Source organism: Nothobranchius furzeri, chromosome 3 (assembly GCF_043380555.1).
Source record: "Nothobranchius furzeri strain GRZ-AD chromosome 3, NfurGRZ-RIMD1, whole genome shotgun sequence".
Classification (NCBI taxonomy): domain Eukaryota; kingdom Metazoa; phylum Chordata; class Actinopteri; order Cyprinodontiformes; family Nothobranchiidae; genus Nothobranchius; species Nothobranchius furzeri.
This window is the reverse complement of record NC_091743.1, coordinates 65,168,927-65,196,721: the sequence shown is the minus strand read 5'-3', so window position 1 is coordinate 65,196,721 and position 27,795 is coordinate 65,168,927. Positions and strand designations below refer to the sequence as shown.

The 27,795-nt window shown below is 40.2% G+C and overlaps 5 protein-coding genes across 13 annotated transcripts; 2 read left to right on the top strand and 3 right to left on the bottom strand.

Annotated features, from left to right (window-relative positions):
• Nucleotides 1–2,011: 2,011 nt before the first annotated feature.
• LOC129152404 (uncharacterized) lies at nt 2,012–3,161 on the bottom strand. 4 transcript variants are annotated; one of them, XM_054730409.2, is made up of 6 exons: nt 2,902–3,161; nt 2,773–2,835; nt 2,593–2,672; nt 2,388–2,518; nt 2,248–2,314; nt 2,012–2,180 (listed from the first exon to the last, which is right to left on the bottom strand). In XM_054730409.2, the coding sequence occupies exons 1-6, from the start codon at nt 2,973–2,975 to the stop codon at nt 2,104–2,106; spliced, it is 492 nt and encodes a 163-aa protein (XP_054586384.1). In that variant the 5' UTR covers nt 2,976–3,161; the 3' UTR covers nt 2,012–2,103. The 4 variants fall into 4 exon arrangements, with proteins under 4 accessions (XP_054586384.1, XP_054586386.1, XP_054586393.1 ...); XM_054730411.2 differs by having other exon boundaries at nt 2,773–2,831; XM_054730418.2 differs by having other exon boundaries at nt 2,773–2,789.
• A 66-nt stretch (nt 3,162–3,227) lies between these two features.
• On the top strand, nt 3,228–4,144 carry rbp7b (retinol binding protein 7b, cellular). The gene is made up of 4 exons (XM_015958966.3): nt 3,228–3,433; nt 3,524–3,702; nt 3,802–3,903; nt 4,004–4,144. Exons 1-4 carry the CDS (start codon nt 3,361–3,363, stop codon nt 4,055–4,057), a joined length of 408 nt encoding a protein of 135 aa, XP_015814452.1. The 5' UTR covers nt 3,228–3,360; the 3' UTR covers nt 4,058–4,144.
• A 508-nt stretch (nt 4,145–4,652) lies between these two features.
• On the top strand, nt 4,653–6,482 carry cenps (centromere protein S). Its single transcript, XM_015958967.3, has 5 exons — nt 4,653–4,855; nt 4,928–5,051; nt 5,804–5,837; nt 5,960–6,026; nt 6,119–6,482. Exons 1-5 carry the CDS (start codon nt 4,829–4,831, stop codon nt 6,224–6,226), a joined length of 360 nt encoding a protein of 119 aa, XP_015814453.1. The 5' UTR covers nt 4,653–4,828; the 3' UTR covers nt 6,227–6,482.
• Nucleotides 6,483–7,505: 1,023 nt separating this feature from the next.
• Nucleotides 7,506–10,037, bottom strand: tardbpb (TAR DNA binding protein b). 4 transcript variants are annotated; one of them, XM_015958957.3, is made up of 5 exons: nt 9,569–10,037; nt 9,101–9,264; nt 8,864–9,013; nt 8,612–8,782; nt 7,506–8,535 (listed from the first exon to the last, which is right to left on the bottom strand). In XM_015958957.3, the coding sequence occupies exons 1-5, from the start codon at nt 9,807–9,809 to the stop codon at nt 8,044–8,046; spliced, it is 1,218 nt and encodes a 405-aa protein (XP_015814443.1). In that variant the 5' UTR covers nt 9,810–10,037; the 3' UTR covers nt 7,506–8,043. The 4 variants fall into 4 exon arrangements, with proteins under 4 accessions (XP_015814443.1, XP_015814444.1, XP_015814445.1 ...); XM_015958958.3 differs by having other exon boundaries at nt 8,612–8,779; XM_015958959.3 differs by having other exon boundaries at nt 8,873–9,013.
• A 2,164-nt stretch (nt 10,038–12,201) lies between these two features.
• gnb1b (guanine nucleotide binding protein (G protein), beta polypeptide 1b) lies at nt 12,202–24,302 on the bottom strand. Of its 3 annotated transcripts, none has more exons than XM_070549392.1 (11): nt 24,171–24,302; nt 18,594–18,703; nt 18,428–18,466; nt 18,213–18,319; nt 18,056–18,119; nt 14,087–14,249; nt 13,886–13,952; nt 13,592–13,793; nt 13,302–13,518; nt 13,091–13,202; nt 12,202–12,860 (listed from the first exon to the last, which is right to left on the bottom strand). In XM_070549392.1, the coding sequence occupies exons 2-10, from the start codon at nt 18,648–18,650 to the stop codon at nt 13,096–13,098; spliced, it is 1,023 nt and encodes a 340-aa protein (XP_070405493.1). In that variant the 5' UTR covers nt 18,651–18,703; nt 24,171–24,302; the 3' UTR covers nt 12,202–12,860; nt 13,091–13,095. The 3 variants fall into 3 exon arrangements, with proteins under 3 accessions (XP_070405493.1, XP_015814449.1, XP_015814448.1); XM_015958963.3 differs by having other exon boundaries at nt 12,202–12,992; nt 23,838–24,232; XM_015958962.3 differs by having other exon boundaries at nt 23,838–24,232.
• Nucleotides 24,303–27,795: the final 3,493 nt, after the last annotated feature.

Genomic DNA, 27,795 nt, shown 5'->3' with positions numbered 1-27,795 from the left:
GTCAGAGGGACCGGTGGTACCCGTGCTCAGCAGGCCTCGCTTCTGCCAGTGCGTCCCAGGGCAGCTGTAACTACATTGTAGCTTATCACCACCAGTGGTTTTTGCTGTACAAATACAGGCCATTTACTTTGTGAATCTCGCTTTGTCCCTCTATTAAAATCGCTTGGACTCAGAGCCCTATGAACAGCCAGCCTCTTTAGCAATGACCTGCTGTGTCTTGTCCTCCTTGTGCAAGGTGTCGATGGTCGTCTTTTGGACAACTCAAGTCAGCAGCTTTCTCCATGGCTGTGTAGCCTACAAAGCTAGACGGAGACCATTTAATGGTTTTTGCTGGTGTTTTGAGTTAATAAGCTGATTAGAGTGTGGCACCAGGGCTCACCTTTTCACAATATTCTAAAATACTGAATTTGGGATTTTCATTAATAGTCAGTTATAATCAAAAGAAATAAACATTTGAAATGTATCAGTCTGTGTGTAATGAATGAATCTAATATACAAGTTTCACTTTTTGAATGGAACTACTGAAATACATCAGCGTTGTCCTGATATTCTAATTTTATGACCAGCACTTGCATATGAAGCTGACACGTCTGCAGTTTACAAAATTTGCAGCGTTTTTTCATTGAACCTGGTTCTAAAGGCCAGTTCCAACAAACATAGGATGTTTGTTTATATGAATGACTTCTCAGGTTTAATTACAAATGCAGTTATGTATAATCAGAAATGGATGGGTTGGTGTCTTCACAGCAGTGACAGAAACATTATTCTGTTAGCTGAGAAGGACCAAAGGTGCTCCAGAAATGGATATTTTACTAAAAATAAGAAATGTACATGGTTTTTTTTTATTAAAAAAAAAAAACAAATCAGTGACTTTATACAGCGATGATCCTTTAAGAACATTTAATAAATGCAACCTGAAGGCTTTTTAAAATTTATCAATTTAAATCAGAGGCGAAATGGCCAAATATCAGAGAGTAAGATTCCAAAGCTTGCCATCTGAAGCTAACGTCTACTTTGGCTGAATCCTCTATGCTGAAACAGACACACCGGAGTTAAAATCTTAAATTTAAAGTGTGCCACTTATCAAACTGAGGTTTTTTACTTTAAAGTCTCATGTCATGTATTAAAGCTACCACGTTTATTTGTGTACGTTTTAAAAATACAGCTAAAGAATGATCAGAAATGAAGAAATGCACATTAGCTAAATAGTTTTTTTTTTAATTATTATAAATTTAGTTTGTTTCTTTTGTTCTAAAAGGCAATAAATTACACTTGAGGTTTTGCCTTTGCTCTCTGATTTCTGGGGCTTTTTTCATGCAGTTACATCTCACTTTGTATGAAGTTATTTGGTTTAGAAAAGTCCCCGAATGTCCATGAACGTCTCATGTCAAGAGTTCATCCTAGGAAACATCACTTTTTACTATATTTACATAAAACCAGTCCATTTGCTGGTTTCAGGAACATCAAACAAAAACGTTTAGCTCTTTATTATAGATTTACTGATCAGACGCTGCATCTCCACAGCTGAAGAGAAATCCAATATTAGCTCACATTTCTGACTATAAGTCAAATTCTAAAACTATTTCTTTTCATAATTTGGGGGCTAAACATTAACACACTGCTGATAAATAATGCAATGCAAGTCAAATTTAAACATCAAACTTTAGAGAACTAGAGATTCTCGCAACAGGTTAAAATTCAGCATTCGTCAGGAAATTCATGCAAATCTTTATAAAGTAAAAAAAAATCTGGTTAAATCATGTAAACAAGTTAGAATAAAGCTTCAAAATACTAGTTATGAACTAACAAATGAGCACATTAATGAAAACTCATTTAAAATGTTTGACTTCCGCTTTGTCCTAGTGTGTAAACTATATTTGTACTAGCTTACTTTGTTATTTTGTTCTGTAAAACATGCCGTTAACATTTCTAACTACAACATCTGCTTCTCGGCAGGAAGCATTAAAACTTTTGGTGGATTAAGCCACTTGCACTTTTTTTTTTTGGTTCATGGTTTAAAGTTACCAGCTGCAGAAGCCCTCATGAATTCTTTAAGTGTGCAGGATCACATGTCAGCGTGTCGGCGGCAGCTGGAGCGTTTCATCACTCGTTGCTTCTGCTTGTCCTAGTCATCGACTGCCTTTTAGCAAGCCACAGTCCTCCTCTCACCATGAAAAAACCTGGACAGACAGGGTCAGACGTTACGATTGCCTTTGTGAGCGTCTGCTGGTGAGACATGTCTCCCACCTGTACTGATAGTGGAGACGGCTGTCAGGGTCACAGAAGTGTAGTAAAGCTCCGGAGTGGTTTTGGCCTGCGAATATTTATGCAAATCAGTGGTGCTGCACCTTGCTTTCCATATTCCTCAATATTTTTCTTCTTCTTACACATGAAGCAGCTGTGAGAGTCAGGATGGACGTACACAGTCCATGTCCACATGACATTAACCCAAACACATAATATGCAGCCCAAAGGCTCTGAGGAACTGGATCTAGCAGTGTGAATGTCACAGAAAATCCTTGAAAAAAAGACAAAATGTTGGTGTTAAATGTTCCGATTTGGGAATTTATACAAAAATCAAACAGGATTCACCTGAAGCAATGATTGACAAGGCAACGGAGGCTGCCAAGTTCTCCAGAAGAGGCTGCCTGCAGTACCTTGAGGATTTTGGCCTTAAATCAAAGCAAACACGATCATAAATGAAGCTTTCCCTTTTCCTCCCAGTAACCCGTGATCTGCATAGCTTCACGCCATGACCTGCATCCCAGTTACCTTCCCATGACGAAGAGCTGAGGGGCAAGAACAGCTACAATGAACACTGCATTCACTACCTGACTGAAAACAGAAAGAAAACATAGTGAATTGAAGAGTTTCATCACCAGTATCTATAAAAGCACTTACAATTTTAGCCTCTGATTCAGTGGAATCCATCTGCTGCTGTAATACGCCATGAAAACCAGCATGTAGAGAAACATACTGATGCAAGTGTGTGCAGAAGCTCTGCTGCTCTGAGCTGTGGGGAAAGATTAGGTTTCATGTTGACTGCAGAGGTTCTCTGATCCTGGAGGAGCACAGCCCTGCCCTGCTTCAGCACACCTGCTTCAAATCCACATGTAATTATCAGGCTTCTGCAGAATTCAACTCCATGTTTTTGGTCAAAGTTAAACATGCATCACTAGTGATCAGGAAGAGATCGTTTCCTCATCTGAGAAAAGTTGTGCTCCACCCACCACTGCTCCTCCAGTGTTTGTCCCAAATAAGTGGGGCAAAGAGTCGCATCACCCCTGCCCTGCTATAAAACATCTCCCACACCAGCTCTGCTTCTGTTCACTCCTGCAGCTCAACAGAGAAACAAGCAAAATGCCTGCTGACCTCAACGGCACGTGGGACATCATCAGCAATGAGAATTTTGATGCTTACATGGTTGCACTTGGTAAGTTTTTATTTCTTGGTCAAACAGTTAATAGTTTTAACTGATTCAAACTTTTGTAATCATAAGTATCTACATATTTGGGTCACGCAGGCATTGATTTCGCAACACGCAAGGTTGCCTCTATGCTGAAACCTCGGAAGGTGATTAAGCAAGATGGAGACAATTTCCATTTCCAAACCATCACCACTTTAAAAACCTACGAGTGTTCGTTCAAAATTGGAGAGGAGTTCGAGGAGGTGACAAAAGGAATGGATAACCGGTTGTGTCAGGTAATTTTAGTTCAGCTGTCTGACATTTGCCACTGAGATGATGCAGCTCTGTCATGTCTAAATGTGTAAAAAATCAACTATTTTTGCTTTTTCTACCAGAGTGTGGTGAACTGGGATAATGATAAGCTGGTGTGTGTTCAGAAAGGAGAAAAGAAAAACAGAGGCTGGACTCACTGGGTTCAGGGAAATGAGCTCCATCTGGTAAAATGACTGGATAGCATTCAGAAAAATGCATTTTGACATTTTATTTGTTGCTTCTTTTTGTTTCTGATTTTAACTTTTTCCTATTTTGTGTCTTCAGGAACTCAAATGTGAAGGTAAAGTCTGCAAGCAAGTGTTTAAGAGGATCCAGTGATGTTGCTTTTTCAAACGCATTTAATCCTCCCATGAGCTGAGATGTTCTGTTGCTCCAGCTGTCATCCCTAATAAAAAGTTAAATCTCTTCTCGTCTTAATTTACATTTCCACGAGTTGATGTAAAAAGAATCTTCAAAAATCTTTCAACTGGTGGAGGGAAAGGTGTCAAACTAAAACTTTAATGGAATTTTGACCAAACCAACAATGTCAAATTGTTGTGGGAATGCACGTTCTCGTACACTGGTTTATAAGCTCTCAGACTAAACATTGTCTCGTCTTCACACCTACCCAGCTCATGGACGCATTCACTGTTCTGTCCTTGAGACAGGAAACTGGTGTTCTATTGAAACTCCGTTCCCAGTGCTGGTGTTGCTGTCTGCTCTTGTTGAACCTCTTTCCACAAAAATAAAACTTTTCTGGGTTGTTCTTGGGGATCATGTTACACTTATATTAAATTCATATTTGAAACCTAAATGTATTTTAAACTACATGATTTTTTTTTCTTTTAACACCCCCCCAGTTTTCCTGCACTACCTCTCCAAACCCGCGATGGCGCTGTAAATCTAAAGGCAACATTGACAACTTCCGCCGGTTGTGCCGCGAGTTTTTGTTTTTCAGCATAAAGCTACTTCGTCAGAAAGCTAACGGAACGATTCGAAATGTTCGTTTCATAGCCGTATTTTTGTGAATGTCAGCTTTAAATTGTTCGGTATTTCACCATCTTCAACACTTCTCGCTGCTGTTGAGGCGAATCTTGTGTCGCTTAAAAAATGACAGAGGACGCAGATGAAACTCAAGTAAGAGCAATTCTAAGGACACTTAATTAAAACTGAAACGCATCTTTAACTTTTTAATGGTTCGACATTTAGAGGCTGAAAGCAGCAGTTCATTATACCGTGGGTCGTTTCTGTCAGAAGATTGGAGAGGAACATCGGAGGGAGTTTAGCCGACAAGCCGTAGCGGCGATAGCCGAGACCACGTTCAGGCAGTGCGGTGAGTTCCTGACGCATCCACCGCTCTCGGACCCACAGCATGGAAATGATTTAGTTCAACCAAAACCCACAAAGAGTTGACAAGAATAAAACCCATTTTACATTATTTTTCTTTATAAATCTAGATACATCTGGTGTTTCTACAGTCTGCAGCTACAAACACAAACGTCAGATTAAATCACACAATTTAGTTTAAGATGAATAAGATTTTTCTTTAGTTTTTACTAGCTAGGGCTCAAGATATTTTAGAGCAAATAAGTTTGTAAAAATGAAAAAGGTTAATTGTGATATCTTCAAATTTTCTGTTAACACTAATGTTCAGTGTGCCTTTTTAAAAATTCAGATGGTTGAATGCTGTCATTCATTAAGAATTGTACATTTGACTTAAAATTAAAGAGTAAAATATGCTTACACCATACATTTAACAGTGCTCGACAGGTTTGTCCAGTGTTCTTGTGGAATTTTTCCTTTCTCTCCAATAAGCAAACTGAAAATGCATCAGCTTAACTGAGTATACAATGTTTTCCTTTAATGTAGAAACAAGAACCACCACTTGAATATCCCCCTTACTCCACAAACTGAATCCTTGCCCCATCACACCCAAGTCAAAGGATTTAGTCACCTTCCCACCTTGCTGAGTTTTAAAGGAAATGGCTAGTTTGCAGGATTGTAATTTTTCTGAATTCAGTGACATCTGCAACAGCTGAACGATGACTGTTATAGAAACATGTTTAATATATTTCTTCCATCTAGATATATTTGCTAAAGACCTGGAGGCTTTTGCAAGGTGAGCGCTTTCAAACACAATTTTGGGTTAGTTTGCAACTTTTTTGTTGCTTCTCGCCAAAAAAAGTAGCAAAGGGAAACAAAATACATGAAACCATCTAATAATCATAAATCTGCCCATAGACATGGTAAAAGAACTAAAGTGTCTGTTGAGGATGTAAAACTTACAGCTCGTCGCAGCGCAGCTCTGGTGAGTTTGATTACTGTCAATTCATAGTCTTTTATTTTAACATCCACAAAAAAACACAGCAGAAAAATTTAATTAACTTTTCTTTATTTCAGTCCAACTACATACAAAACAGGAGTGAAGAGCTGGCCCTGCAGCACAATGATTTAAAGAAGACTACTGGAAAGAAGAGGAGAAACACTGAAGAGGACACCAGAGAGTGAAGACATGACACCCGGCAAACCTGCAGTGCCTCACCTGTGTCCAACATGCAAACAAACATAGGGACTGCCCTGTACACATACTGTTACAGAAAAGTGATTTGTTACCCTCCCATCACCTCAAGTTCATGTTGGTTATTAAAGAGGATGAAGCTTAAGACTCATCCTCAAAGTGGTTTTGAACAGAAACGACCTTGCACCGGACAATGCTTTCCAAACGAGCTGAAAACATTAAATGTTTCAAACTGAGTAAATGTTACATTCATTGTGTCCAAGTCAGTTTCCTGACTCATCCTCTAGTATAGTATATGACTTGCAGTGCCCCAATCCCTGGTAAATTACCCACAATGCTAAAAAAAATAATCTAATTTGTTAAGTGTAGAAATGGTTTGTTTTTAAATGATTGTATTATCTATGCTAAAAGAATGAATCTCTTCCAGAAACTTACCGCTAATCATAGACGTAGATGGTTATCGAGAATCGGTTTTAACAAGCCTTCGACAACAGCAAAAACAAGACGGGTACTACCCCATGTCTGAGAAGGCCACACACTGAAAGTGTTGGGACTTCCATCTTCATCCTTCAGTCAGGGTTCAAACGGAGACCTCGACCAGCAGAGCCCAAGGTCCCTAGATATGTGAATCAAATTAGATGTTTTTGATTTGACAAACTGACTCAAGCAATATCAACTAACTATTCAAATGAACTTTATTAGAGAACTCCCTTCATTTGACATGTTTTTAAACACCCCACAAACTACAAAATCTACTGGGAACCATTGGACACACCACTCCACGTTCTCACATCACTCACGTTCCCCAGAGTCTTCAGCAGATGTCATCCACATCAAGTACACACTTACAGATCAGTTCAAGGACATGAAAGCACACACCATTCAAATCAGATAATATAAGCAATACAAATATTCAGCACAACATTCCACTACATTATTTCTGCACTTGACATACTCAATAGTAAGGAAAAGCTTGCAAAGACTAACAAAGAAAAGTCTTGAAGTACTAATTAAGGAAAGTCCATGTTAGGTGAGGCGCTTGTAGTATCTGCAGCTTCCACTCACACACTCAGAAAGCAGTCAAATTTGGGCTCTTTCATCGCACAACCAGTCCGTTTCACGCGTCTCTCCGTTCGTTCGCTCACTCATCGCTTCACTCTTCTTCACAAGCCATCCTCAATCGCACTCATCAGTTCTTAAAATGTCAGTTGCGCAGTTCTTTCCATTTAAAAGTGGATAAAAGTGAAAACACCCACCGTCTGTCAGAACATGCGGAGTGAAGCCGTTCTTTGATGGCATAGCATTAACACGTGGGAAGAGGGAGAATGATACCGAGATCACCCCAAGAACGCTGCCAAAGAGGAGATTCCTCGCAGGGAAATGGAAGAGGGGTGAACTGCAGAAGAGATTTCAATGAAGGCCTTTCCACAGAACTTGACTGCAAATTAAGTTGCACTTAAAACATTTAGGTTTCAACCAGATTCTTTCCAATGCAAGATTGCCTTTGAAAGTTGATGACAAAAGCCAGATAATGGTGAACCGCTAAAATTCATGCATTTTCAAAAAATGGGCATCACATTTCACAATACATGCATTAGAGAATCCAGTTGAAATGGATACAAACAGCAAAAATAGCACTTTTAGTCAGAGAGCCTGGTAAACAATTCACTTCCTAAACCAAATCTTTAGCTTTTTTCCAAATGTACAAAACATCTTCCACAAAAGTGTTGTCAGACACGCGTTAACATCAGAAATAAACTTTTAAAAACTTATCTTTCTCACATTACTTACCATAGAAACACTTAACTTACATACCCCACCCAGATGACTTTGACTCCATGCTGGACCCAAACCCTGAGCTAAAGCCACTAGTACCAGTTGTAGAGTTTGACCCCGTACCCCAGCCAAGACTGGCTGAGCTGGTTCCGTAGTTACTGTTGCCTGTACTGAAAGACTGACCCTGGTCCCTACTAGAACTTGTACCGCTAGAGGTGGTGCCTGAGGTGGAGGTCTGTTGCTGGTTTGCCAGCATACCCATCATCCCCCAACTACTCTGAAGAGCAGCCTGAGCAGCAGCCATCATGGCAGGGTTCAGACTGAAGGAACCAAAATTAGCCAGGCTACTGTTAGAGCTGCTCCCTAACCCGCTGCGGCTGCCACTAAACGCTTGAGCTCCAAAACCATTTCCAAACCGTGTTGTACGATCATACTGCCTATTTCCATGTTTGGGCTCAGCGTTTGAGATGTGAACACTGACTCCTTTGATAATAAGGTCTTCTCCACAGAGAGACTGGGCAACCTGTCATGAGAAAAAACATAAGATTATGGCATCTGGGAATGGACAACACCAAATCAACAACGTTTTAATGTGGGACCTGATCATCGCCAAAGGTGACAAAAGCAAAAGCACGGAATGGCTTAGGGATGAAGACGTCTGTGACTTCTCCATACTGCATAAAGAACTGTCTCAGGTCATCTGTGGTCATGTCTTCTGTGCAACGTCCTACAAACACTTTTCTGCTTCTGAGTGGCTCGTCGGGGCCCTGCTGTGAACAAAAACAGGGACAATAAGGAGCATTAAAGCAAGTTAATATATTCTACACAAGTGTTGAATTCATAGACATTACCATATTCACCTTCGAGTTAGGAAGCTTGCAGTCACACCACCGTCCGTCAATCATATGACGCTGGGAGATCACTTTTTCTTGAGATTCATACTCGGTGAACCTCACAAAGCCAAATCCTTTAGAGTTCCCAGTTTTAGCATCTCGCTTAACCTGAGACAAAAATATCAGAGGTAAACGTACAAAAGTCAGTACGTACTAAATAATCATTTTTCCTTATTAACTTGGTCTAAGTTGTACCTGAACCATAATGACTTCTCCAAACGTGCTGAAGTAGTCTTTCAGGTCCTGCTCAGATGTTTTCCAAGGAAGACCCAAAACAATCAAGTCAGATGTCTTCATATCCCCCCGTTTCATCTTCACAGCAGATGAGGCATCAATTTCATCCATTTTCCTTTTGTTGTCTGAAAATAAAAATAAAAAGAAAATAACCCAACCATATAATTTGCAATTGTTATCTAGATATTAGGGAGTATATTATTAAACATGTTTATATAAATTTTATTGCAGCTAGCCTTGAAATCGTCCATTATGCCATGTTATAATGGTTTCAGCCACCCAATCCCACGTTTGAGGGCGTGGACTAAAAACCTCGGTTACCAGAGAGCCGAGTCTAGATTATGAATTATATATAAGATTCCACCTGGTCACAAACTAAAGAAGGGTGTCAAATTTCAAACTCAATATAAGAAATGCTTCAAACTCTACCTTTTGGATAGTTCACCACAAAGACGATGTTACCCCATCCGTTCTCTGGCGCGTGCAGGATCCCTTCCACGAGACGAACTCCGCGCATGCACTGAGATACGGGACTCCTGAAGCGCAGGCCGCACGCGCCAGGAAACTGAGCCGCTACTGTTGAGAGCAAAACTGTTCCGTCATCCTCAGACGGGATCTCCATGGGCTCTTCATTTTCCTCCTCTGCAACTCGAATATACACTTCCGCCATCCTCTTGCAAAAAAATACAACTTCTCTTTCGGGTTAAATCAAGAACCGCAGATAGCTCACACTTAGTCGATGTTGCGATTTTTAGAAAAGAAATTCAAACTAAAAGTATCGTTCAAAAATTACACTGTTGGTTTTGACTCAATTTCCGTACCAAACAGCAATATTAATTCTTACCGGGCGTAAATAAAATTTTACGGTTTCTTTGTTCGCTGGGATGTTGAGCAGTGTCGTCAACTTCGGACAACAGCTCCAATGTGCTCCTTGGACTGCTAAAGACTCCCCGGTAACAAACACGAACTAACAAAATCCTCAGTTTTAAGCAAAAAAGCACGTCTTCTAACTTTAACAAATGGTATGTGTCGTCCCGCAAAAAAAAAACAATCAAACCTTTAGCTTGAATTCATATTTTTCCACGAAGCAAAAACAGCAACCATGCAAGGCCTGCCAAAATGGCATCTGGGTGAAGAAGGGACTACGTCATTTGTCAGGACCGTACCATTTCACATTAATGGGGGCACAAGTCCGAAACTTGTCTCAGATACAAGAAAAAATAAAATAATTATTCAATGGCGACCTAATAAACTACTACAATAAAGTTGTTTTAGCTGTGTTCAAGCACGGCATTGGTCACAAGGTGGTGAACAATACTTTAATTATATTTGTATTTTATTTAAGACCTCCCTCTTTTTGGCGAGTAGTTGAGACAAGGTTTATTTCGGCCACAAAGGCAGCTTACGGGAAGATGGAGGTTTTCAGGAGCAGCACAGCAACAGTTTATTAATTTAAACCACAAGCTTGTATATAAAGGTACTTTCTTTCTTAAGCACTGCCTAATTTGGACATTTGAAGGTTTTTGTCAATACAGAGGTCTTGTCTGACTAAACATTTGCGTTAACACATAAAACTGTTTTTAAAATATATATAATTTTTGTTGAACACTGCAATTACCAATATATGTTGTGGTAGTTATTTTAATTTTAAGGGTTTTGTTTAAAATATGTATCAATAACAAGTAAAAATTGAGTATGTAACACTTAACCAGTTTTATCTTATTTTCCAAAATATGCAAGAAAATTAGTGCAAAGTTTAAGACAAATGAACTCCATAGAAATAGTGCAAATTTGACCGTATTCACTTAACATGCCTCTTTTATGAACTAAAACGTTTATCTGGCATTGCTGGTAACTTTTCCATTTAGCTTTAGCTGAAAAGGAGGGAAAAGTCTAAGAACCAACAAATAAAAACAAAAATAATGAAAAAATAAATAAAAAGTATTCCTTCTGGCACCAAAATAAACAAATTCAAAGCTTTCATTCAGCACAACCAAAAGAGATCTCAAACAGCTTTTTATTACATTTTTCAATCAATAACAGTACAATTTAGTACAGTATCTACCTTGCATCCAGCTCACCGTGGAACACCAACAGACCGAAATGAAATACAAAAAGTGGAAAGGTACATAAGGGTGCAGAGCTCTAGAATATTAATGGAAAGAGAAAAAGGGAATCCATCTCAGTTGAATTGCATTTTCACTTGTGGCCACACACAAATACATCACATTTATTGTACATCATTGCAGGAAAAAAAAGTGAAACTATCTCACAACCTTAAAAGTGCTTCTGTATACAGTAAAATGCTGTAATTCAGATGCTTAGATTTTCTATTTAAGACCAAAAGAAAAGAAAATAATACAAAAGTTTTTAGTATGGACAGTATGCAAGGACATTTTTGTTCTATTGAGAGTGAAGATTGAAAGGAGAGAGAGAGGACGTGTCGAGGATAACATTCTCACAATGATTGCTATAATTATTACAAAATTGGCATCAATAGAACTGGTAAGCATAATTTACACCAAGTATGAAGTTAATTTTTACGTCTTTCGTCATTCTTGCCCACTCTGGTGCATAGCATTACCAGTATTAGTACATGATGTATGCAGAGATTGAGACCCACCCCCGCCCAAAAAAAAATATATATAAAAAATTGGCTTTTATTTAGCTCAGTCAAACAGGTTACTCTCCTTTTTGGTAACAAAAGAAAATCTAGGATTTTTTTGCACCATTGAAAGCAAGTCTACAGCATGCACATCTAAATTAACTCATGGCAGACAAAATTAAATGCCTCAAACTTAAAACATCTGCTCATTATTTTCAGACATTGATTTGTACATTTCATTCACAGAGTTGTAACTGCAGTCCCAAGCAAAGGAAGTGTGTATTTAGTCATGTGAGGTGTTGCACTCAAAGTGGATACAGAACATAAACCCCTTCTATATAGGAAATTCAAGCCATGCCTTTATTATCACAGCAAACAACCTCGCTATCCCACCCTATCCTGCAGAAAGGCATGTGCAAGAATTAGGGGGTTAACTGGAGAATTTTTCTCACAACTCTTTTTTTTTCTTTTTTCTTTTACTGGAATGAGCATTCATAACATATAGCATGTGCTTGGTTAGTTAACATAGTATTAGTTGAGAGGCAAAGCTTAATGTGCAAAAAGCTGTGATGGAACAAAAACAGCTATAATATAAATACATTATGGACATTATGAAAGCTGCTCGTGTAATATGATCCAAGCTTTTACTTCTGCGTGTTTTTTTCTCATCTTATATGATTTACCTGGATTACAAAGACAAGCTGTAATTCAAACAAATCTAAAACCACTAAAGAAATATGACAAAGAGAAAGCCATTGAGAATAACAAACCATCGGAATAGAAATCTTTAAAAAAAAAAAAAAGTTAAATAATTTGTACAATTACACTCCAACATTTGCTTTCAAGACGCACACGTTTGCATGGGATGATAGTGTTGTTTCTCTTTCAAAGTAACATAAAATGGTCCAAGAAGGAATGCACAAGTTTCTGATTTGAGACCACAGGAGATCCTTTCTTAACTAGGTGATAAACAATTGTGCTCTTCTTTGTGTAGGAAAGGCAATGGTTTCCCTTCGTTTTTGTGGTGTCCAAGTCAGTTTAAACAGTGTTGAAGATGCTGTGAACATTCTCAAGTTGTAATGGTCTTCCAGTCAACTTTGGAGTTAAAAGAATCATCTAGGAAACAAAGACAAATACTTAGGCGTTTGGAGAATCAAAGCTGACGTGTTTTGGGTGGCCCCGCCAACAGGCCATTCTGATGGAAATTATTTTAAAGCTTACTGGGCAAAGACAAAAATGGCCGGGAATCTAGAAACAAGAAGGCGTGGTTCAGATGCAAACCAAACCTCCGGTTATCGGTCATTTTAAAAGGCTGACTAAATACAGGAACAAAAAACAGAACCTACAGGCTTCAATTCCAGATCTTCAGAAAACTGTCCCAGGAACCTGTTGCGACTGCCATGCCATCGTCAGTAACCCCCAGGCAGCTAACACGGTTGTCATGTCCAGCCAACACACCTAAAAGAAAAGAACCAGAATGAATGTCAAATAAGGCCTGAAAGACAAGAAAACAAAGCTACATGAGTAATGATTAGTTTAAATGATCTGTCAACTCACCAGCGCGATCTGCTTTTAGTGTGTCCCACACGTTACAGTTAAAGTCATCATATCCTGCCAGGAGGAGGCGGCCGCTCTTTGAGAATGCAACAGAAGTAATGCCGCATATGATGTTGTCATGAGAGTAGACCATTAATTCCTGATCAGCTCGCAGATCAAACAGCCTGCAGGTGGCATCATCAGAGCCCGTGGCAAAGGCATTGCCATTAGGGAAAAACTAAAGAAAATAGATAAAAGACGTATTAATAAACATTACGTAACAGGAGAACACTAGGGATGGCGCAACTTACACAGATGGCATTAATATCAGACTCATGACCAGTAAATGTCTGTCTACACATGCCCTCTCGAATATCCCAGAGTTTGGCAGAGGCATCGCAAGCACCAGAGACGAATAACCGGGAGTCAGGGGCCAGCGACAGGCTCATCACATCACCTGTGTGACCTGCAAACGTAGTCGTCTGCTGGCCGGTCTCAATGTCCCAAAGTGCACTGTAAAATAAATGTATATAAATAAAAACACTTGGGAACGTCTGATTTAATAATAACTTAGAAGATTCTGCTTTTATAATCAATTTTCTCACCAAGTGGTGTCTCCAGAGCTTGTAACAATCTGATTGTCATCAAGAAAGCGACAACAGGACAGGTATCCTGATATCCAAAAGAATCAGAGGAAAAGTTGAGTAATTAAAATGACTGATGGATAGGGATTAAACAAACTACAACATGCGTGAAATTGTGCTTTTAGGTAGGAAAAATTTTAAGAAACACCAAAGGTCCTATACCTGTATGTCCTGCGAGCTCACGGCTCACACGCACATTTCCCTCGCGAGTTTTGAGGTTGTAAATGGAGCAGATGTTGTCCAAGCCACCACAGGCAACGTAGTTCCCTGAAGGTGCGTACGCACAGGTCATGACCCAAGAAGATCGAAGTGGAATGGCGTGAACCTGTAATATAAAGTGACAATCACACAAAAATGAGTTAAGAGTTTAAAAAAGAATGGAATCAGAAATTCCCATTATATAATGAGAGCGAAATGTGACAGGCAGCAATTATACTTTGTCCATACTTTAAAAAAAAATCTATCCACCATAAAGAAAACACTGAACTGACTTGAGTGTTGACATGTTTTTTACTAAGAAGACACTACCTTCTTTAAAAAGCAGGATTGTTTATCGTTTGACTGACTATTAAACTGCTTCACAGACAAACCTCCGTTAATTTGGTGGGTGTGATGCAGCAGCATCTTAGAGCAAGAGGCCCATTCTTGAAATAGCATTTAAACCATTTTAAAGAAACAAAATTCTTCAGACTGCTTTACTTATGATAAATGAGTCAGAGGACTCCAAAGCTCTTTACACTACAGTGTATCATACATCCGTTCACACACATTCACTAGGGCTGTAGCGAAGCCTCGACGAAGTCGACGGCTCGATTCTAAAAATTTGTCGACGTCAGATCCGGAAGTCGACGCACCGCGCCCACTTGTTGCATCCCCAGGAGTTTGTAAATAGAGGAGGAATCTGCCTGTTTTTCCTCTAGTTCACCCTCTTCTCCGCCTTCACTAACATCTCCGCCAAATACCGAAGACCCGGAACAACGTCCGTCCACTACTAGATTATTTTCCTGTTTTGCCCCTTCGTCTCCCGGCAACGGACAACAACTTCCGGGGTCAGATGTGCGCTGCTCCGTCTCTGTCGCAGATGTAGAAAATCACCGGGAGCGCTTCTCCCTTCATTAAGGAGCTTCTTTCAGACATGAGGAGAGCTGTTTTGGTGGTAGCAGTCTCTCCTCCGTGCTGGTCTGTTTGCTGCTGGGTGTTTTTGGTTTATTTAAACTTGGTAACTTGAACTTAATGTTGGTAAAGCTACTGTTAGCATCTTCGCTAACAGCTTCTTGCGTTGGGATAAGCCGTTACGTTTTGGTTTAGAGTTCATCTTTTTTGTGGTGTAGATCTCCCTTTTATTACATTTAGAGTGTTGTTGGTTTTCGGTTTAGTTTAAAATGTAAGACCACTCGCCTCACGCACATAAGTGACCAAAACAAAGCAGCATGGAGACACTCCATCTTCTACCACCTCTCAGGCAGCAGCCTGCACTCCCAGGTTCTACACGTCACCAGAAAACCAACACAATAAACGCAGTGTTATACAAAATGGAAGGCCTGTAGTGTTTATTCTCTTACAGTAAGAATTTATCAATTTTTTTGAGGAATTTATTTGAGATTTTCTGGTTTTTGTTAATTGTGCAATAGAAAAATAATCATTAGATTAATTTTGTAAATAGTCATTAGAATAGTCGACTATTCGATAAAATAATCGTCAGAATAATCATTTTAAAAATAATCGTTTACCCCCAGCCCTAACATTCACACACTGATGGTGATGAGTTACAGTGTAGCCACAGCTGCCACTGACAGAGGCGAGGCTGCCGAGCACTGGTGCCACCAGTCCCTCCGACCACCACCAGCTAACTTAACTCGAACTTATCTGAGCAGATAATCTGACCTGTCTGATGAACTGTTTAGTCCTAATAAATTGCTGATATCAAACCTGTAGTGAAGCACGGTGGCAGCAGCATCATGGTGTGGGTCACACCTCAGCAGTAACAAGGAGATTGTCAAAATTAAGGGAGAGATGGATGCAACCATCGTCTTTTCTTTTTTCTTTTAAATATCATTAACCTGAAATTTGGCAAAATGTTTGCCATTGAGGCAAACATTAACCAAAAGCTACACAAATAACTAGAGTGGGCTGTTTTGGTAAGTAAAGCAAATAAAAGCACAAACCCCTCAGAGGACGTTTGGAGAAATATGAAACTATCGAGGATCCTACATGTTTACATCTAGTCTGATCAGCTATGAATGGTCAAAATCAAGCGGAACCAAACTTGTAGACTTGGCTGATCCAAGTCTTTACAATTGCAAATACTGAAAGGCATGAACACCTGTATGAATGAGAGCCAAATATGCCAAAACACCAAAAACTTGTAACATTAAGAGTTAGATTACTGGGCCAAATAAGAAAATCTTCCTCTGCTTATCCAGGGTTGGGTAAGCAGAGGCCCAGACTTCCTTCTACCCAGCCAATTGGGCCAGCTCCTCTAGGCGAATCCCAAAGCCCAATTGATGCTTCTGTGTCAGCTCCATGAGGGAGAGACGCACATGCATTGACGGAGACTTCCTTTGGACTTCTCAAGTCACCTGGGGAGTGTTGCAAAGCAACTCCCTGCCAGGACAACAGAGGGCGTAGCGGTTTTCTGGGGTATCCCGACATGTATTCAGTCCAAGATAGTGCATTTACTATTGTGTTTATATTGTGGTTTTTGTATTTCAGATATTTTTTGGCATATTTGTCCCTCAATCTGCTCCATCTCTTAATGCGCTCACCACCTCTAAACCCACGTTTCCCGTGATTTCCATCCACGAATAAAACGCTTGCTGCGCATCTTTGTACTCTTCCAGCCAGGAGTGAATAAAACTTTCATATTTTTAGTGTTTTTCCACAATGTCTCCTTCAAGCTGCTTCATGTCTACTGCTGGATATTGTCGTCTCTCTTTATTTTTGAGGAGGCAATGGCAGTGCTATTGACCAATTTAAAGGAAGCGGCAATCACAAGCTTGCGTTTCCGTGTCATTTGATGGATGTTTAGAAAAGGGAGTTCAACTCCGTTCGTCCTTGTGTGCTTGTTGGAGAGCCCCTGCAACTATGGATAATTTGCGTGTCTCAGTTCCGACGCAGAAGCAGAAGCTGGGCTTAAGACGGTCCCTGGCCAGACGAGAAACATATGGCATATTCACAGCTGGATCGGCCCGATCTAGCCCTGGTAGATTAATTGTGTGCACATCTGGGTAATCTGTGTTTTTTCATGCTTGCTCAGTCAACCGCTTTTTTCGAACCTGCTCCCTGTAGGTCAGCTTGGTGCGGAGCCGACCCAACACACCCACTGATTGCCCGGTTGAAGTTTATGCCTACCTACTAGAGGAAGCCTCTGACTGGCGGGTACCATCAACTAGCAGTGACTTCCCACATGTGCGATCAGTTATAAGTCTGGAGGCAGTGGGGTGAACATCTTCTCTGACTGTGGCTCAGACCTGCCGCCCACAGCAGTCTCAGTAGAAAGTTGTGTTTCATGCCAGAAAGCAACACTGTTCACGACAAATCTTTGGTTACTAATTTAAAGAGAACACCACAGGCTTTTCTGCACGTCATCTACGTGGGGGCGGGTCGACCTAACCCAAGACTGACCCAGATGTGAATGCGCCAATAGTCCCTCCATCGTATCCTGGATCTTTCTTTAAGTATCCTCCTGGTTGGACATGCCCAGAAAACCTCACTAGGGTGGCATCCTAACAAGATGCCCGAGCCACCTCAACTGGCTCTTGATATGGAGGTGAAGTGGATCTACTCTGAGCCCCTCCCTGATGACTGAGCTTCTCACCTCATCTCTAAGGTCCAGTCACCCAGCGAAGAAAACTCATTTCAGCCACTTATGGAGATCTTGTTCTTTCTATCACTACTCGTGACCATGGATGACGGTGGGAACGCAAATCGATCAGTAATTTGAGAAAATTAAATTATGGCTCTAAATTTAAACTTTAGATTGTGAAAAGAAACAAATTTTTAGATTATGTTGCTTTTTGGTGAATCATCTATTTGTAAAAAAGTAAAGCCTTTAAATTTTTCTTTAAGCTCAAACTTGTAAGTAAAATTTTTATGACAAAATTGTTAACCGCTACATGATAAAATACTCACCTTGTTTGTGGTATAGCTATCCCAAATAATGAGTTTGCCATCTTGAGAGGCGCTGACCAAGAGCCTAAAGAAAGGAGCAGCACTGTTAAGAGTTGTCACACACAAAAAAAATTTAAATTAAGGGACACAAACTACAAAAGATCAAGCATCACTTTACCTGGAATCTGTTCCCCAGTGCATGGCGTAGATTTTAGCCAAATGACCTCGCAGCGTTCGTCTTGTACGCATCTGGATTCGGCCAACAGGGTCAATATTGGCTGTGATCTGCAAAACCATTACACACTTTGGTTCATTTTAGATGACGCATTAATTTAAAACATGTTCACAAACAACTTTCAATCCAAATGCAAAGATAATGAAGTTAAATGTTACCTGTGATAGTGTGGCATCTGCACATGCTTTTCTAGCATCCTGAAATAATCAATAAAAAGAGATAATTCAACGTTTTAATGCAGGCTTTTATGTCACTTTAACAGCTTAGGCATTGTCTGAAGATCATCTTACACAACTGGAGATGGAAAATTTGCTCTTTACTCACTCTGATCTGATTCTTGAGCTGCTCTGCCTCTTGGCGTAACTGGTCCAGTTCACTCATTTTGATTCTGCTTTTTTAATTACCTTACTCCAGCTACTGGGGCACTTGTAGATCTAGAGCGAGAGGGAGGGAGGTATGCTTCATTTGAAAAGTAACTCAACTTTTATACTGAATTTAAACTCAGCCCAAACACAACCAACATAACCAAAGAAGAGTTAAAAACATGATTATTAAATACAAATTTACTTTATATTTGCATCTTAATGGTAGCGTGTGCTGACACAATTCAGATTGCCAGACAAATCCCTTTACGGTGTGACTTTCCAGTGATCCGAAAAGCTGTCATTATCCCGTTGACCTCAATCCTCAGAATTTTCGCCAACTGATTGATAAGCCACTTACTCGTAAACCGAGCTCATAGGCCCTCACAAAGTTGAGCTGATAAAATATATAGAGTTTAAAATTCTAGACACGATGGGTTCAGACGTAATTAACATAACTTCAGCAGACCCTCGACAAAGTAATTAATGGATAAAGTTCACAATGTAATTAAGTTACGTAGCTTTTCGTGGAAATTTGCTCTTAAATTCTTTTTGAACAAAAACTTGACTTTATTTACAACTGAGTTCATTAGCAAATCAATTACCATAATTGGTCCCATCTCCCAAAAATACCGTAAACATTTTGTGAATAGTTAAGTTAGCCATTTTTTGTTGCATTTCTGAAAAAAATATCGTGGCATACAGCAGCTAAAAAAATAATTTACAGCCATAAAACTATATTTTCGGAGGTTTTACAGTGAAGCATGGCAGGCAGCTACATCATTTTTTGAAAGTGCCAAAAAAACAACAACTACATTTTAAATGATTTTATGTCAGTTATACATTTACAAAGGGAGACGTGTAGATTGTGATGGGAAAACTGATACTACAATAACACTGGCCTACAATTACAAACAAATTCAACATCATTTAGGATGTCAGACTGCGTGTGACAGGAAAAACTAAATTTAACAAACGAAATTAAACGAAACAACAACAAATAAACTTTTTCTAAAAGAGTAATTTCCTCCTGACCTTTAAAAGAGAACAACCCTGAAATGAACTGAATAGGCTTCTTGGGAGTTTAAAGGCTAATTTTAAAGCATTAAAACAGCAACATAAAGTTATAAAAAAGATAAAACCCTACGTACCAATTAACTGTACCTTTTCCCGACATCTTACCTGGTGTATTACAGTCAGTATGTTGCTGGAGGCTGCAGGACAAGACTGACAGTCTTCTCTACCTCCCTACATCACCTTTTAGATCTGCTGATGGGTTGACCTTTCCAACACAGATTATCTTCTTAAACTCATTAATCTTATAATAAATGTGTCATGGTATGTGGTTATTAATTATCATGCACAATGCCATCTTCACCTTGAGAAGCTTGAAAGACATAGCTAAAATCTAAAGTAGGTCATCTAAATTTCGCTCAAACATTTGATCCAAGTTTAATAAATGGGTTTTATTTACATTAACAAACTTGTTCAGCTAATTTTATAGAAGTTACAAATGATAAAAGACATGCATTGTTTTCATTTAACCTTGTATGAACTGTGATGTTCTCTATTGTGACTCTCAGCTGTTTAGACATTTTGAGTTAAAGGTTGATTTTGGAACAATATAATAAAAAGCAATATTTTTTTTAAATAATACCTCCATGGGGCATTTAGAGGTGTGCAGAATGAAGACACCGTATTTTCTTTGAAAGCTATATTTTGATTAAAAAATAATCAAATATTAACTTTGACAGGCACAACACTGGTTTTACGTTTAAATCTACCAGCCAATAGAAGGCGCCATTGCGGGTTGCAAAACAGTTCGCTTGGCACAGCGAGCCTGGCCCTGTGGAAAATGGCAGACTTGGCAAGTCAAGCAGCTTCTTCTGAGCCCAGAACATATTAGGGCCATTCCCATCTGTACCGGGTCGGCCCGGGCCGGGTAGCCCCAGTCGGCCCCAGCCTGGCCCGGTTGATTCCACACATCCTTGTCTTAAGCCCATATGGGCTGATTCTACCCACCAATCAGAGGCTTGCTCTAATGGAAGGTGTGAATTTGCTGTCAGCAGTGGGTGTGTTGGCCCTGGTCGGCCTGAAGCAGACCCCTTCGAGAAGAGGGCTGAGAATGAGCCTTGGTTGGCCCGGAAAAATACCAGGCCACCCAGATATGTAAACAACCTACGCTACCCGGCCCGGGCCGACCCGGTACAGATGGGAATGGCCCAATTGTTATCCTTGTCAGAAGAGATGCAACCATATAAGATCTAAAACCAGAGAGAGTTTAAGTGAAGCCAACCACAAATGGCACCAAATAAATGTCATGTATCGGCAGCAAACCTGTTACCCCGCCGGCTGGAAACCTTGTTCTTTTGTTGCAACTACAACCTCCACACACTAGATGTCACTTTGGTGTTTATGTTCCATATTCAACCTTTAACTTGTTTGTTTCTATCACCCTTATATTGATTTAAAGATTATTAACTCTTAAAAAAAAACGAATGTTCTTAGGTGGGTGGAATAAGGACCTACTTTTTCTCTCTTTATTTTTTCCTCCATGACCCATACATACTTCAGTGGGTAATAATAATCTGAGTATTTTCGATTATGATGTTCTGTTTAAAATCTTCATTTGGCATATTCCCCGTGTACAATAATACATATTTCCTATTGAAGAATGTGGATGCCTTCAGTTTGTGGATGCCTTCAGTTAAGTAGTTCCTCTCTCTCATCACTTCTCCTTTCGAAGCGCCTGATCATGGTCAGCTGACTGCATGATAAACAATGAGCAGTGGCAAACAGCCTGGAGTCCCAACTCACTAGCTGTTTTCAAATCCATTAAGAGCAATATCTGTCTCCTACTACTAAAAGTGCTTCTTCCTTTTCAAGTAAATTTGGGGAAAAATCCTATTGCAGTGCTAGAAAGTAAGTTACTGAACCCTGTATGGACTATGATGCTCTTAGCATCTGTTCACAGGGAACCAGGCAGCTTATCTGTATTGTTAAACTATAATAACTCTGTGTTTCACAGGTTCAAAGCTGGATCATACAAAAAGCCATAACTAGCACTATCACTGAGCAACTCTATAATCCTAAAAGCTGAAATCCTCAGTCATTGAGTGAGTCTCTAATCCCTATCCATGTCCACTAACATAAACAGAAGCAAAGCCAGTCGGGCATTAGAAATATGTTTTCAGAATTATAAAAAGGATTAATCTAATCTTTATATTTTAAGCACACAACAACAAATCCAGGCACTTGCTTTGAGAAAGTGCCTGGATTTCCAGCTGCAGGTGGTTTCAGAAATCATCAGGATGACAGGATTCTGGTCAATCTCTCGCTCTAGTTACAACTGACAAAAACAAAAAAATCAATGGCTAACATGAAATGAATTTAATTACATAAAAGGTGATACATTTAGTAGTAAAATAAAAAAAAGCTACTTCTTTATCATTTAAATCAGCTGCTTGAACACACCTAGTAAAACTATTTTAGAAGTGTTTAGTGTGCAAATTAAACAACAACAACAATCATTGTGCAGCAGAGCTGACGCAGACGTTGTGTGCAGCATTGTGATTTGCCTACAACACTGTTACAAACAAATCACATTGTTTGCATTGGATTTGAATAGCTGCAGGATGGTTTTCCTTTAGTTTGTTTAGGAATTCTACACAAACAGTAAAGGAATTAGGAATAAATCTGTTAGGGATATAAGCCACTTTTTATATTTAGTTTACAATGTACATAAGAGTGATTATGTGAACTGCACTGATGGAAATCTGAGATGCAGCTAAACGCCATCTTGCAAACTGCTGCCGTCTGCTAAGCTAACTTTGCTAACAGACTTGACGACGAAGGCCTGTATGCAGGGCAGCGCTGATCTTTTATTATAAAATTACACAATAGCGTTATTCTTTATAAAACTTGTGAGTTAATATTTTGTAGACGGAAACATTGGACGGAGTTAGCTAATTGTATCGCACAAAGACACACAAAAAGCACGATCAGCTAATGCAGAATAACCACAGCCACTTCAGGGAGGACCCCGCCGCTCTTCCGCAATTTCTACGGAGAGCTAGTTAGCTTGTGAGGCGAGCCAGTGCTGCATAAACCTAGGAGCTGTCTTGTTTACTCGTCAACATAAATCCACTTACTTACATACTAATAATCTCGTTAAAGACTTACAGTCCCCATCTGATTTCAATACGGCGTGTCTGTATATTTACTTGGTTGTAATAGAGTAGAGCTTATTAAAAAACTGCAAGGTCGGGCGGTAATGGCCTGTTTCATTTCTGTAAGCAACTAATGCAAAAGCAGAGCCTGGAGATTGTTCATAACGCGAGAGACATTTTAGCATCCATTTTTACAGTCGGGGAATGCCAATTGTTTCTCATAAAAGTTAAGGCGTTAAATCGGCACGGTCATTAGGTTGCAGGAAAACTGCAGTAAGCTAACGCATTTATGGGCTTGTTAAAAACAGGGTGTTAACGCACCCACTATGAAGTTCCTTATATATATATATATATATATATATATATATATATATATATATATATATACACACACACACAAGCAGAGTGAACTTGTGATGCCAGATGATCTGCTATCGTCATCCACCAACATGTATTGGTAAATTTGTTTACGGGACGTTTATCGTTTCAGCCTAACACAGCTCAGACACAGCAAACCTCTACGGGGAGTACATTGCACCCTTAAATAAGCTGTCGCATTTTAATCGGATTATTCCCCCAACTGACAACGATTTCTTGTGACTTGTAACTATCCAGTGGTTAACAGAACCGTATTTTTAGGCCACGAAGCACCTCCTAAGGGGCCGTCCCTGGCAGCATTCTGGCTGGCTAACATTTTATGTTTTCTCTTTTCTTTTTCAACGAAATCCAGAATCGTTCTCTTAGGACGTGGTTAATCTACCCTATCTGACTTCATGCAAGTTACACGAGAATTTACAGCGATCTGCTCATCCACTGACATTACCGAGTCCAAATCTCTCTCCCTCTCCCTTCTTAACGCTGCAATACCTAAGCTTGTGTCTACATACATTAAAACAAGCTCAGCGTTAGCTAACCATTGCTAACTAATGCTACCCCACCCCCGGCCAGTCAGATTCTATCACATTTCATTAGCCAATGATGTTATTAATCGCAATAAAAATATGTATAAGCATCATCATCGTTTTACTTCAACTTACCCGATTCAATCTGCGCCTGAGTTTACGTTTTGGCATTGAATGGAAAACAAGTCAATGTATTCCTCCGATCCACGCATCAACGAACACCACAACGCTAGCTTACTAACTAGCAAAGCCAGCTAGCGCAGTTTTCAGAGGAGCAGCCCTTCCTGAACGCAGGCTACGGCTGGGGAGCTTGACAACCAAGGCAGAGAAGGGAGGGGGAATCACACCCACTAGTCCTGTGCTGATGACAATGCACTGTTAAGTCAAAACGGCTAATCTTGAAAAGCCACTGCTACTCCTGATCGACGAGGAACACTTAGTTTCACCTTAACCGAGTCTAACACTTGCCTTGCCCGGAGTTTGACGATTCATGTGCGGCCATCGAACGACGAGATGGGCGCGGTAACCCTGCTCTCGGCGCTGGGAAACCCCGCGCTGCAGCAGCGACGGAACACCACCCTCGCTAGGATTGGGATGTTTTAGACAAGATGCAACTATACACTTTGGCTTTCATACATTTATTATAAAAGCTGTCATTTGCAACACGAATTAGTTGGTTAGGAACACAAAGAGCATTTTGCTACCCCCTCAAATTTAAACGCCCCAATTTGGTTTCTTAAGTAGGAAGTGATGTTCATAGGTAAATTAAAACAGCTGCTTCAATTGTAATCTGGATTATGAAATCAGATTAGAAAGAAAATATTTCAGTTTTGATTTCAAAATATACAATGTCCCATTTCAACAAGTTCTCTAAGTGCCCTCTTAATAAAATAAAAATCTTGCATTTTATTCTAGTGAACATTTGTCCATTTAACTTTTTGAACTATTTGGTAAAATGGTTAATCGTTTTTGTCCTCTATCTATCCTCTTTTCACCCCTTACCACACCCATTACATGTCATGTCGGTGTATCTCCACCCTCCATCTTTATTAGGACATCTCACTTTTCTCTCTGTAACGAGACAGCAAGAGCTGAAAGTTGGCTCAAGTGGCATCTTGCTGGAGGTAGTTGTGCTAGCTGCAAATTCATTTTTGTTCAGCATCCACAGATGCACCCTGCAATCTGTGGTGTGAGCCCAGAATTTTATACCTAAGAAATGTGGATTTGTTATTAAAAAAAACCTCCTGTGGAGGTTGCATTGGGTCAAATATATTAATGGGTGTTTTGTTTATTTACTGTATAATTTTCCCAGTCTGCAATTGATGAACATTGTGCATTTTGATCTCTCAAAATGGTACCAGGCTATTTCATAGCTGTGGCGCAGTGCCACGCCTGAGCCTATTTAGGGGAAACACTGACCACTGCAGTATCATGTAACCAGCAGTATCACATGATTCACGCCCTCCTGCATCTAATCAAAACAACCACACAATAGGGGTTAACGACTACAACAACTCCTCAGGGGGTAGGGAGGAGGGGTATTCAAAGGTAGTTTCTGCTCCTTAAGCAACAATAGACAGCTACAATTTATAACCTCTCCCATAAATCAGTCAGAAATGACAAAGCTCCTCAGATGAGAAGCAAAACTTCTTCAAGAAACCAAGGAAGTCCAGTTGCCTTTATTCAAACCTCTTTCGATTACCTGACCTGGATGACCCTAACCCTTCACCAGTATATAATTTGAAGATACTAAAGCTTACATAATTCTGCACGGAATTTTTAATGTTCCATTTGCAAAGCAGTAACGATTTTGTATCCCACAAATTCATTTGCTTTTAAAACATCACCCCACTCCAATGAAACTACGAGGTATTTTAAAAAAGTATACAATGTTCAACTAATCTCAATCTAATTTTATTCTCACACCACAATGATCCTTTTCCATTTGTTGTTTGAGGTCAGAGTCTAAATAATGGATGGTCAGGAAGTCCATTTTCTGTGTGTCATAAAAGCTTTTCAAGCAGGCTTTTCTAAACCTCAAGAGTAATGCATTACATTTGTATTAATGATGGTGTGAGCCTATTCTTCGATTTAACATCAAGTGTTATCAATACATCATTTGTCTTCAGCCAGGTCCAAAGATACAAAGCGTGTGATCTGTTCATTTTTACTAATTAATAATATATTCGTGCAATGATTAAACCCAACCTGAATTTGAATCTAATTGTGGTGATTTTAATTAAACTTATAACACATCAGGGAGTAATGGGATTAATTAAAATCTTGCAAAGAGGCCATATGAGAGACATTTTAATTAAGTTCCAGAGCAGCAAAGTAAAGGGAATAGTTTTTATGAGTAGTATGTATCTTACATGCAGTAAGTACGAGCACAGTTTGGGGAATCAAAGAGATATAGTTGGCTCATGCAATATACATAAATATATACATATAAGATAAATTCCCATCTCACCCTCCTCGGGTGGTCTCATCCTTCCAAGCTTGGGCCCTCAGAAGCCTGAGAGCTTGAGGGTTCTGTGCAGTATCTGTTCCTAGAACTGCACTTTTCTGGACTGAGATGTCTGTTTTTCCTGGGATCTGCTTTAACCACTCTCATTTGGGGGTTAGTGCCCCGATGACCACATGGGCACCACTGATGTCTTCACTCTCCAGGCTTTCTCAAGTTCTTCTTTCAGGCCCTGGTAGTTCTTTAGTTTCTCATGTTCGTTTTTCCCATCAACATAAATATACTGGACATCTCCTTTACATAGGCTCCAATATCACGTTTTTGAGGCCAAATGGGAGGTGACCGTGTCACAGATTCCGTCAAGCCCAGACAATTCCACAAAAGGGAATAGAGGAGGAGCTGAGGGTGGGGCTGTAAGGCTGGGATCAACTGATGACACCCGGTCGAACTAGCTACAAGCTAACCTGAAGCTAACCCTGGCAAACCCAAAGCTAACGGGGAGGTGGGAGCTAAGCTAACGGAGGTAGCAACCTAGCTACAACCGGAGTTAACTGTGCACAACACCAGAGCTTCTGAGTCAGAGATACGCCGGGCTGACCGCTGGGTAAAACCAGGTGGAACACAGAGGTCTCCGAGACCTCCACAAGCCAGCAGCCGCACAGCAGACAAGCGCCGCTGCGATCTGAGATGCGCAGAGCTGCCGCTGGGGAGAACCGGGTGGAAAGGTTTCCATCCCAGAGCTCCACAAGCTGGCAGCCCACGCATCAAACAGAAGCTGCGATCAGACAGAGATGCGTCGAGCTGCAGGGAGACCCAGCCGGCAGCCCGGCACATCAAACAGAAGCCGCGATCAGTCAGAGATGCGCCGAGCTGCGGGGAGACCCAGCCAGCAGCCCGGCGCATCAAACAGAAGCCGCGATCAGTCAGAGATGCGCCGGGCTGCGGGAAGAGGAGAAACGGGTGGAAAATATCGTTCTCCCGAGAATACACAAACACAGAGACTCAAAATCCTGGAACAGTTTCCAAGCCAGACCGAGGCTCTACTGAGGCCTTTCCACGGAGCTAGCTCTGTGGTCACGTGGGTCTGATGCTCATTAATTATAAAGAATTTTAGGCTTTTAATACACTTAAACAGAAGAGTGAGAAAAAAATTCACCCCCCTCAGAGTTGTCATGAGTGTAAACTAGATCATTTAAACAAAAAACATGTTTTGGTACCAGGCTGTAAACATGTTAATTTCTGCTGTGAAATTGGTATTTTTAACATGGGAGTCAATGAGGATTTGCTCGCTTCTGACACCAGCCCCCTAGTGGATGAGGGTGGAACTGCAATTTTTGATATTTCTGGGTTTGATTCAATTTTGGAGCCGCATTGTGGGGGCTTGGTTTTTCCTGATGTTGCCATCACTTGGTATTGCCAAATCAACCAGAACAGCTGCCGTCTGTTGTTTGTCCACCACCTCAACGTCCGGTTGGTTCACCATCACCATTTTGTCAATCTGGATCTGGAAATCCCACAGGAGCTTGGCTCTCTTGTTCTCAACCACCTTAGCCAACCTGTAACGCTACAGGATGTTACCCTCTTTGATCTTGGGGCTTCCAGTCCATTCTCTGCCCAAATATTTCTGTA

Excerpts from the sequence above, each read along its gene's own strand:
- LOC129152404 (XM_054730406.2), bottom strand. The coding sequence starts at position 2,975 with ATGTTTCTCTACATGCTGGTTTTCATGGCGTATTACAGCAGCAGATGG. Across the intron at positions 2,790-2,901 it reads CTGAATCAGAGGCTAAAATT|CTCTTCGTCATGGGAAGGTA; the intron begins GTAAGTGCTTTT and ends CTTGCCCCTCAG. Across the intron at positions 2,315-2,387 it reads CTCTCACAGCTGCTTCATGT|GCCAAAACCACTCCGGAGCT; the intron begins GTAAGAAGAAGA and ends AAATATTCGCAG.
- rbp7b (XM_015958966.3), top strand. The coding sequence starts at position 3,361 with ATGCCTGCTGACCTCAACGGCACGTGGGACATCATCAGCAATGAGAAT. Across the intron at positions 3,703-3,801 it reads TGGATAACCGGTTGTGTCAG|AGTGTGGTGAACTGGGATAA; the intron begins GTAATTTTAGTT and ends TTTTTCTACCAG. Across the intron at positions 3,904-4,003 it reads AGGGAAATGAGCTCCATCTG|GAACTCAAATGTGAAGGTAA; the intron begins GTAAAATGACTG and ends TTGTGTCTTCAG.
- cenps (XM_015958967.3), top strand. The coding sequence starts at position 4,829 with ATGACAGAGGACGCAGATGAAACTCAA. Across the intron at positions 5,052-5,803 it reads GACCACGTTCAGGCAGTGCG|ATATATTTGCTAAAGACCTG; the intron begins GTGAGTTCCTGA and ends TCTTCCATCTAG. Across the intron at positions 6,027-6,118 it reads CTCGTCGCAGCGCAGCTCTG|TCCAACTACATACAAAACAG; the intron begins GTGAGTTTGATT and ends TCTTTATTTCAG.
- tardbpb (XM_015958957.3), bottom strand. The coding sequence starts at position 9,809 with ATGGCGGAAGTGTATATTCGAGTTGCAGAGGAGGAAAATGAAGAGCCC. Across the intron at positions 9,014-9,100 it reads GAGAAGTCATTATGGTTCAG|GTTAAGCGAGATGCTAAAAC; the intron begins GTACAACTTAGA and ends TTTTTGTCTCAG. Across the intron at positions 8,783-8,863 it reads CTAACTCGAAGGTGAATATG|CAGGGCCCCGACGAGCCACT; the intron begins GTAATGTCTATG and ends TTTTGTTCACAG.
- gnb1b (XM_070549392.1), bottom strand. The coding sequence starts at position 18,650 with ATGAGTGAACTGGACCAGTTACGCCAAGAGGCAGAGCAGCTCAAGAAT. Across the intron at positions 18,320-18,427 it reads CAGATGCCACACTATCACAG|ATCACAGCCAATATTGACCC; the intron begins GTAACATTTAAC and ends ATGGTTTTGCAG. Across the intron at positions 13,953-14,086 it reads TGAGCTCGCAGGACATACAG|GATACCTGTCCTGTTGTCGC; the intron begins GTATAGGACCTT and ends TTTGGATATCAG.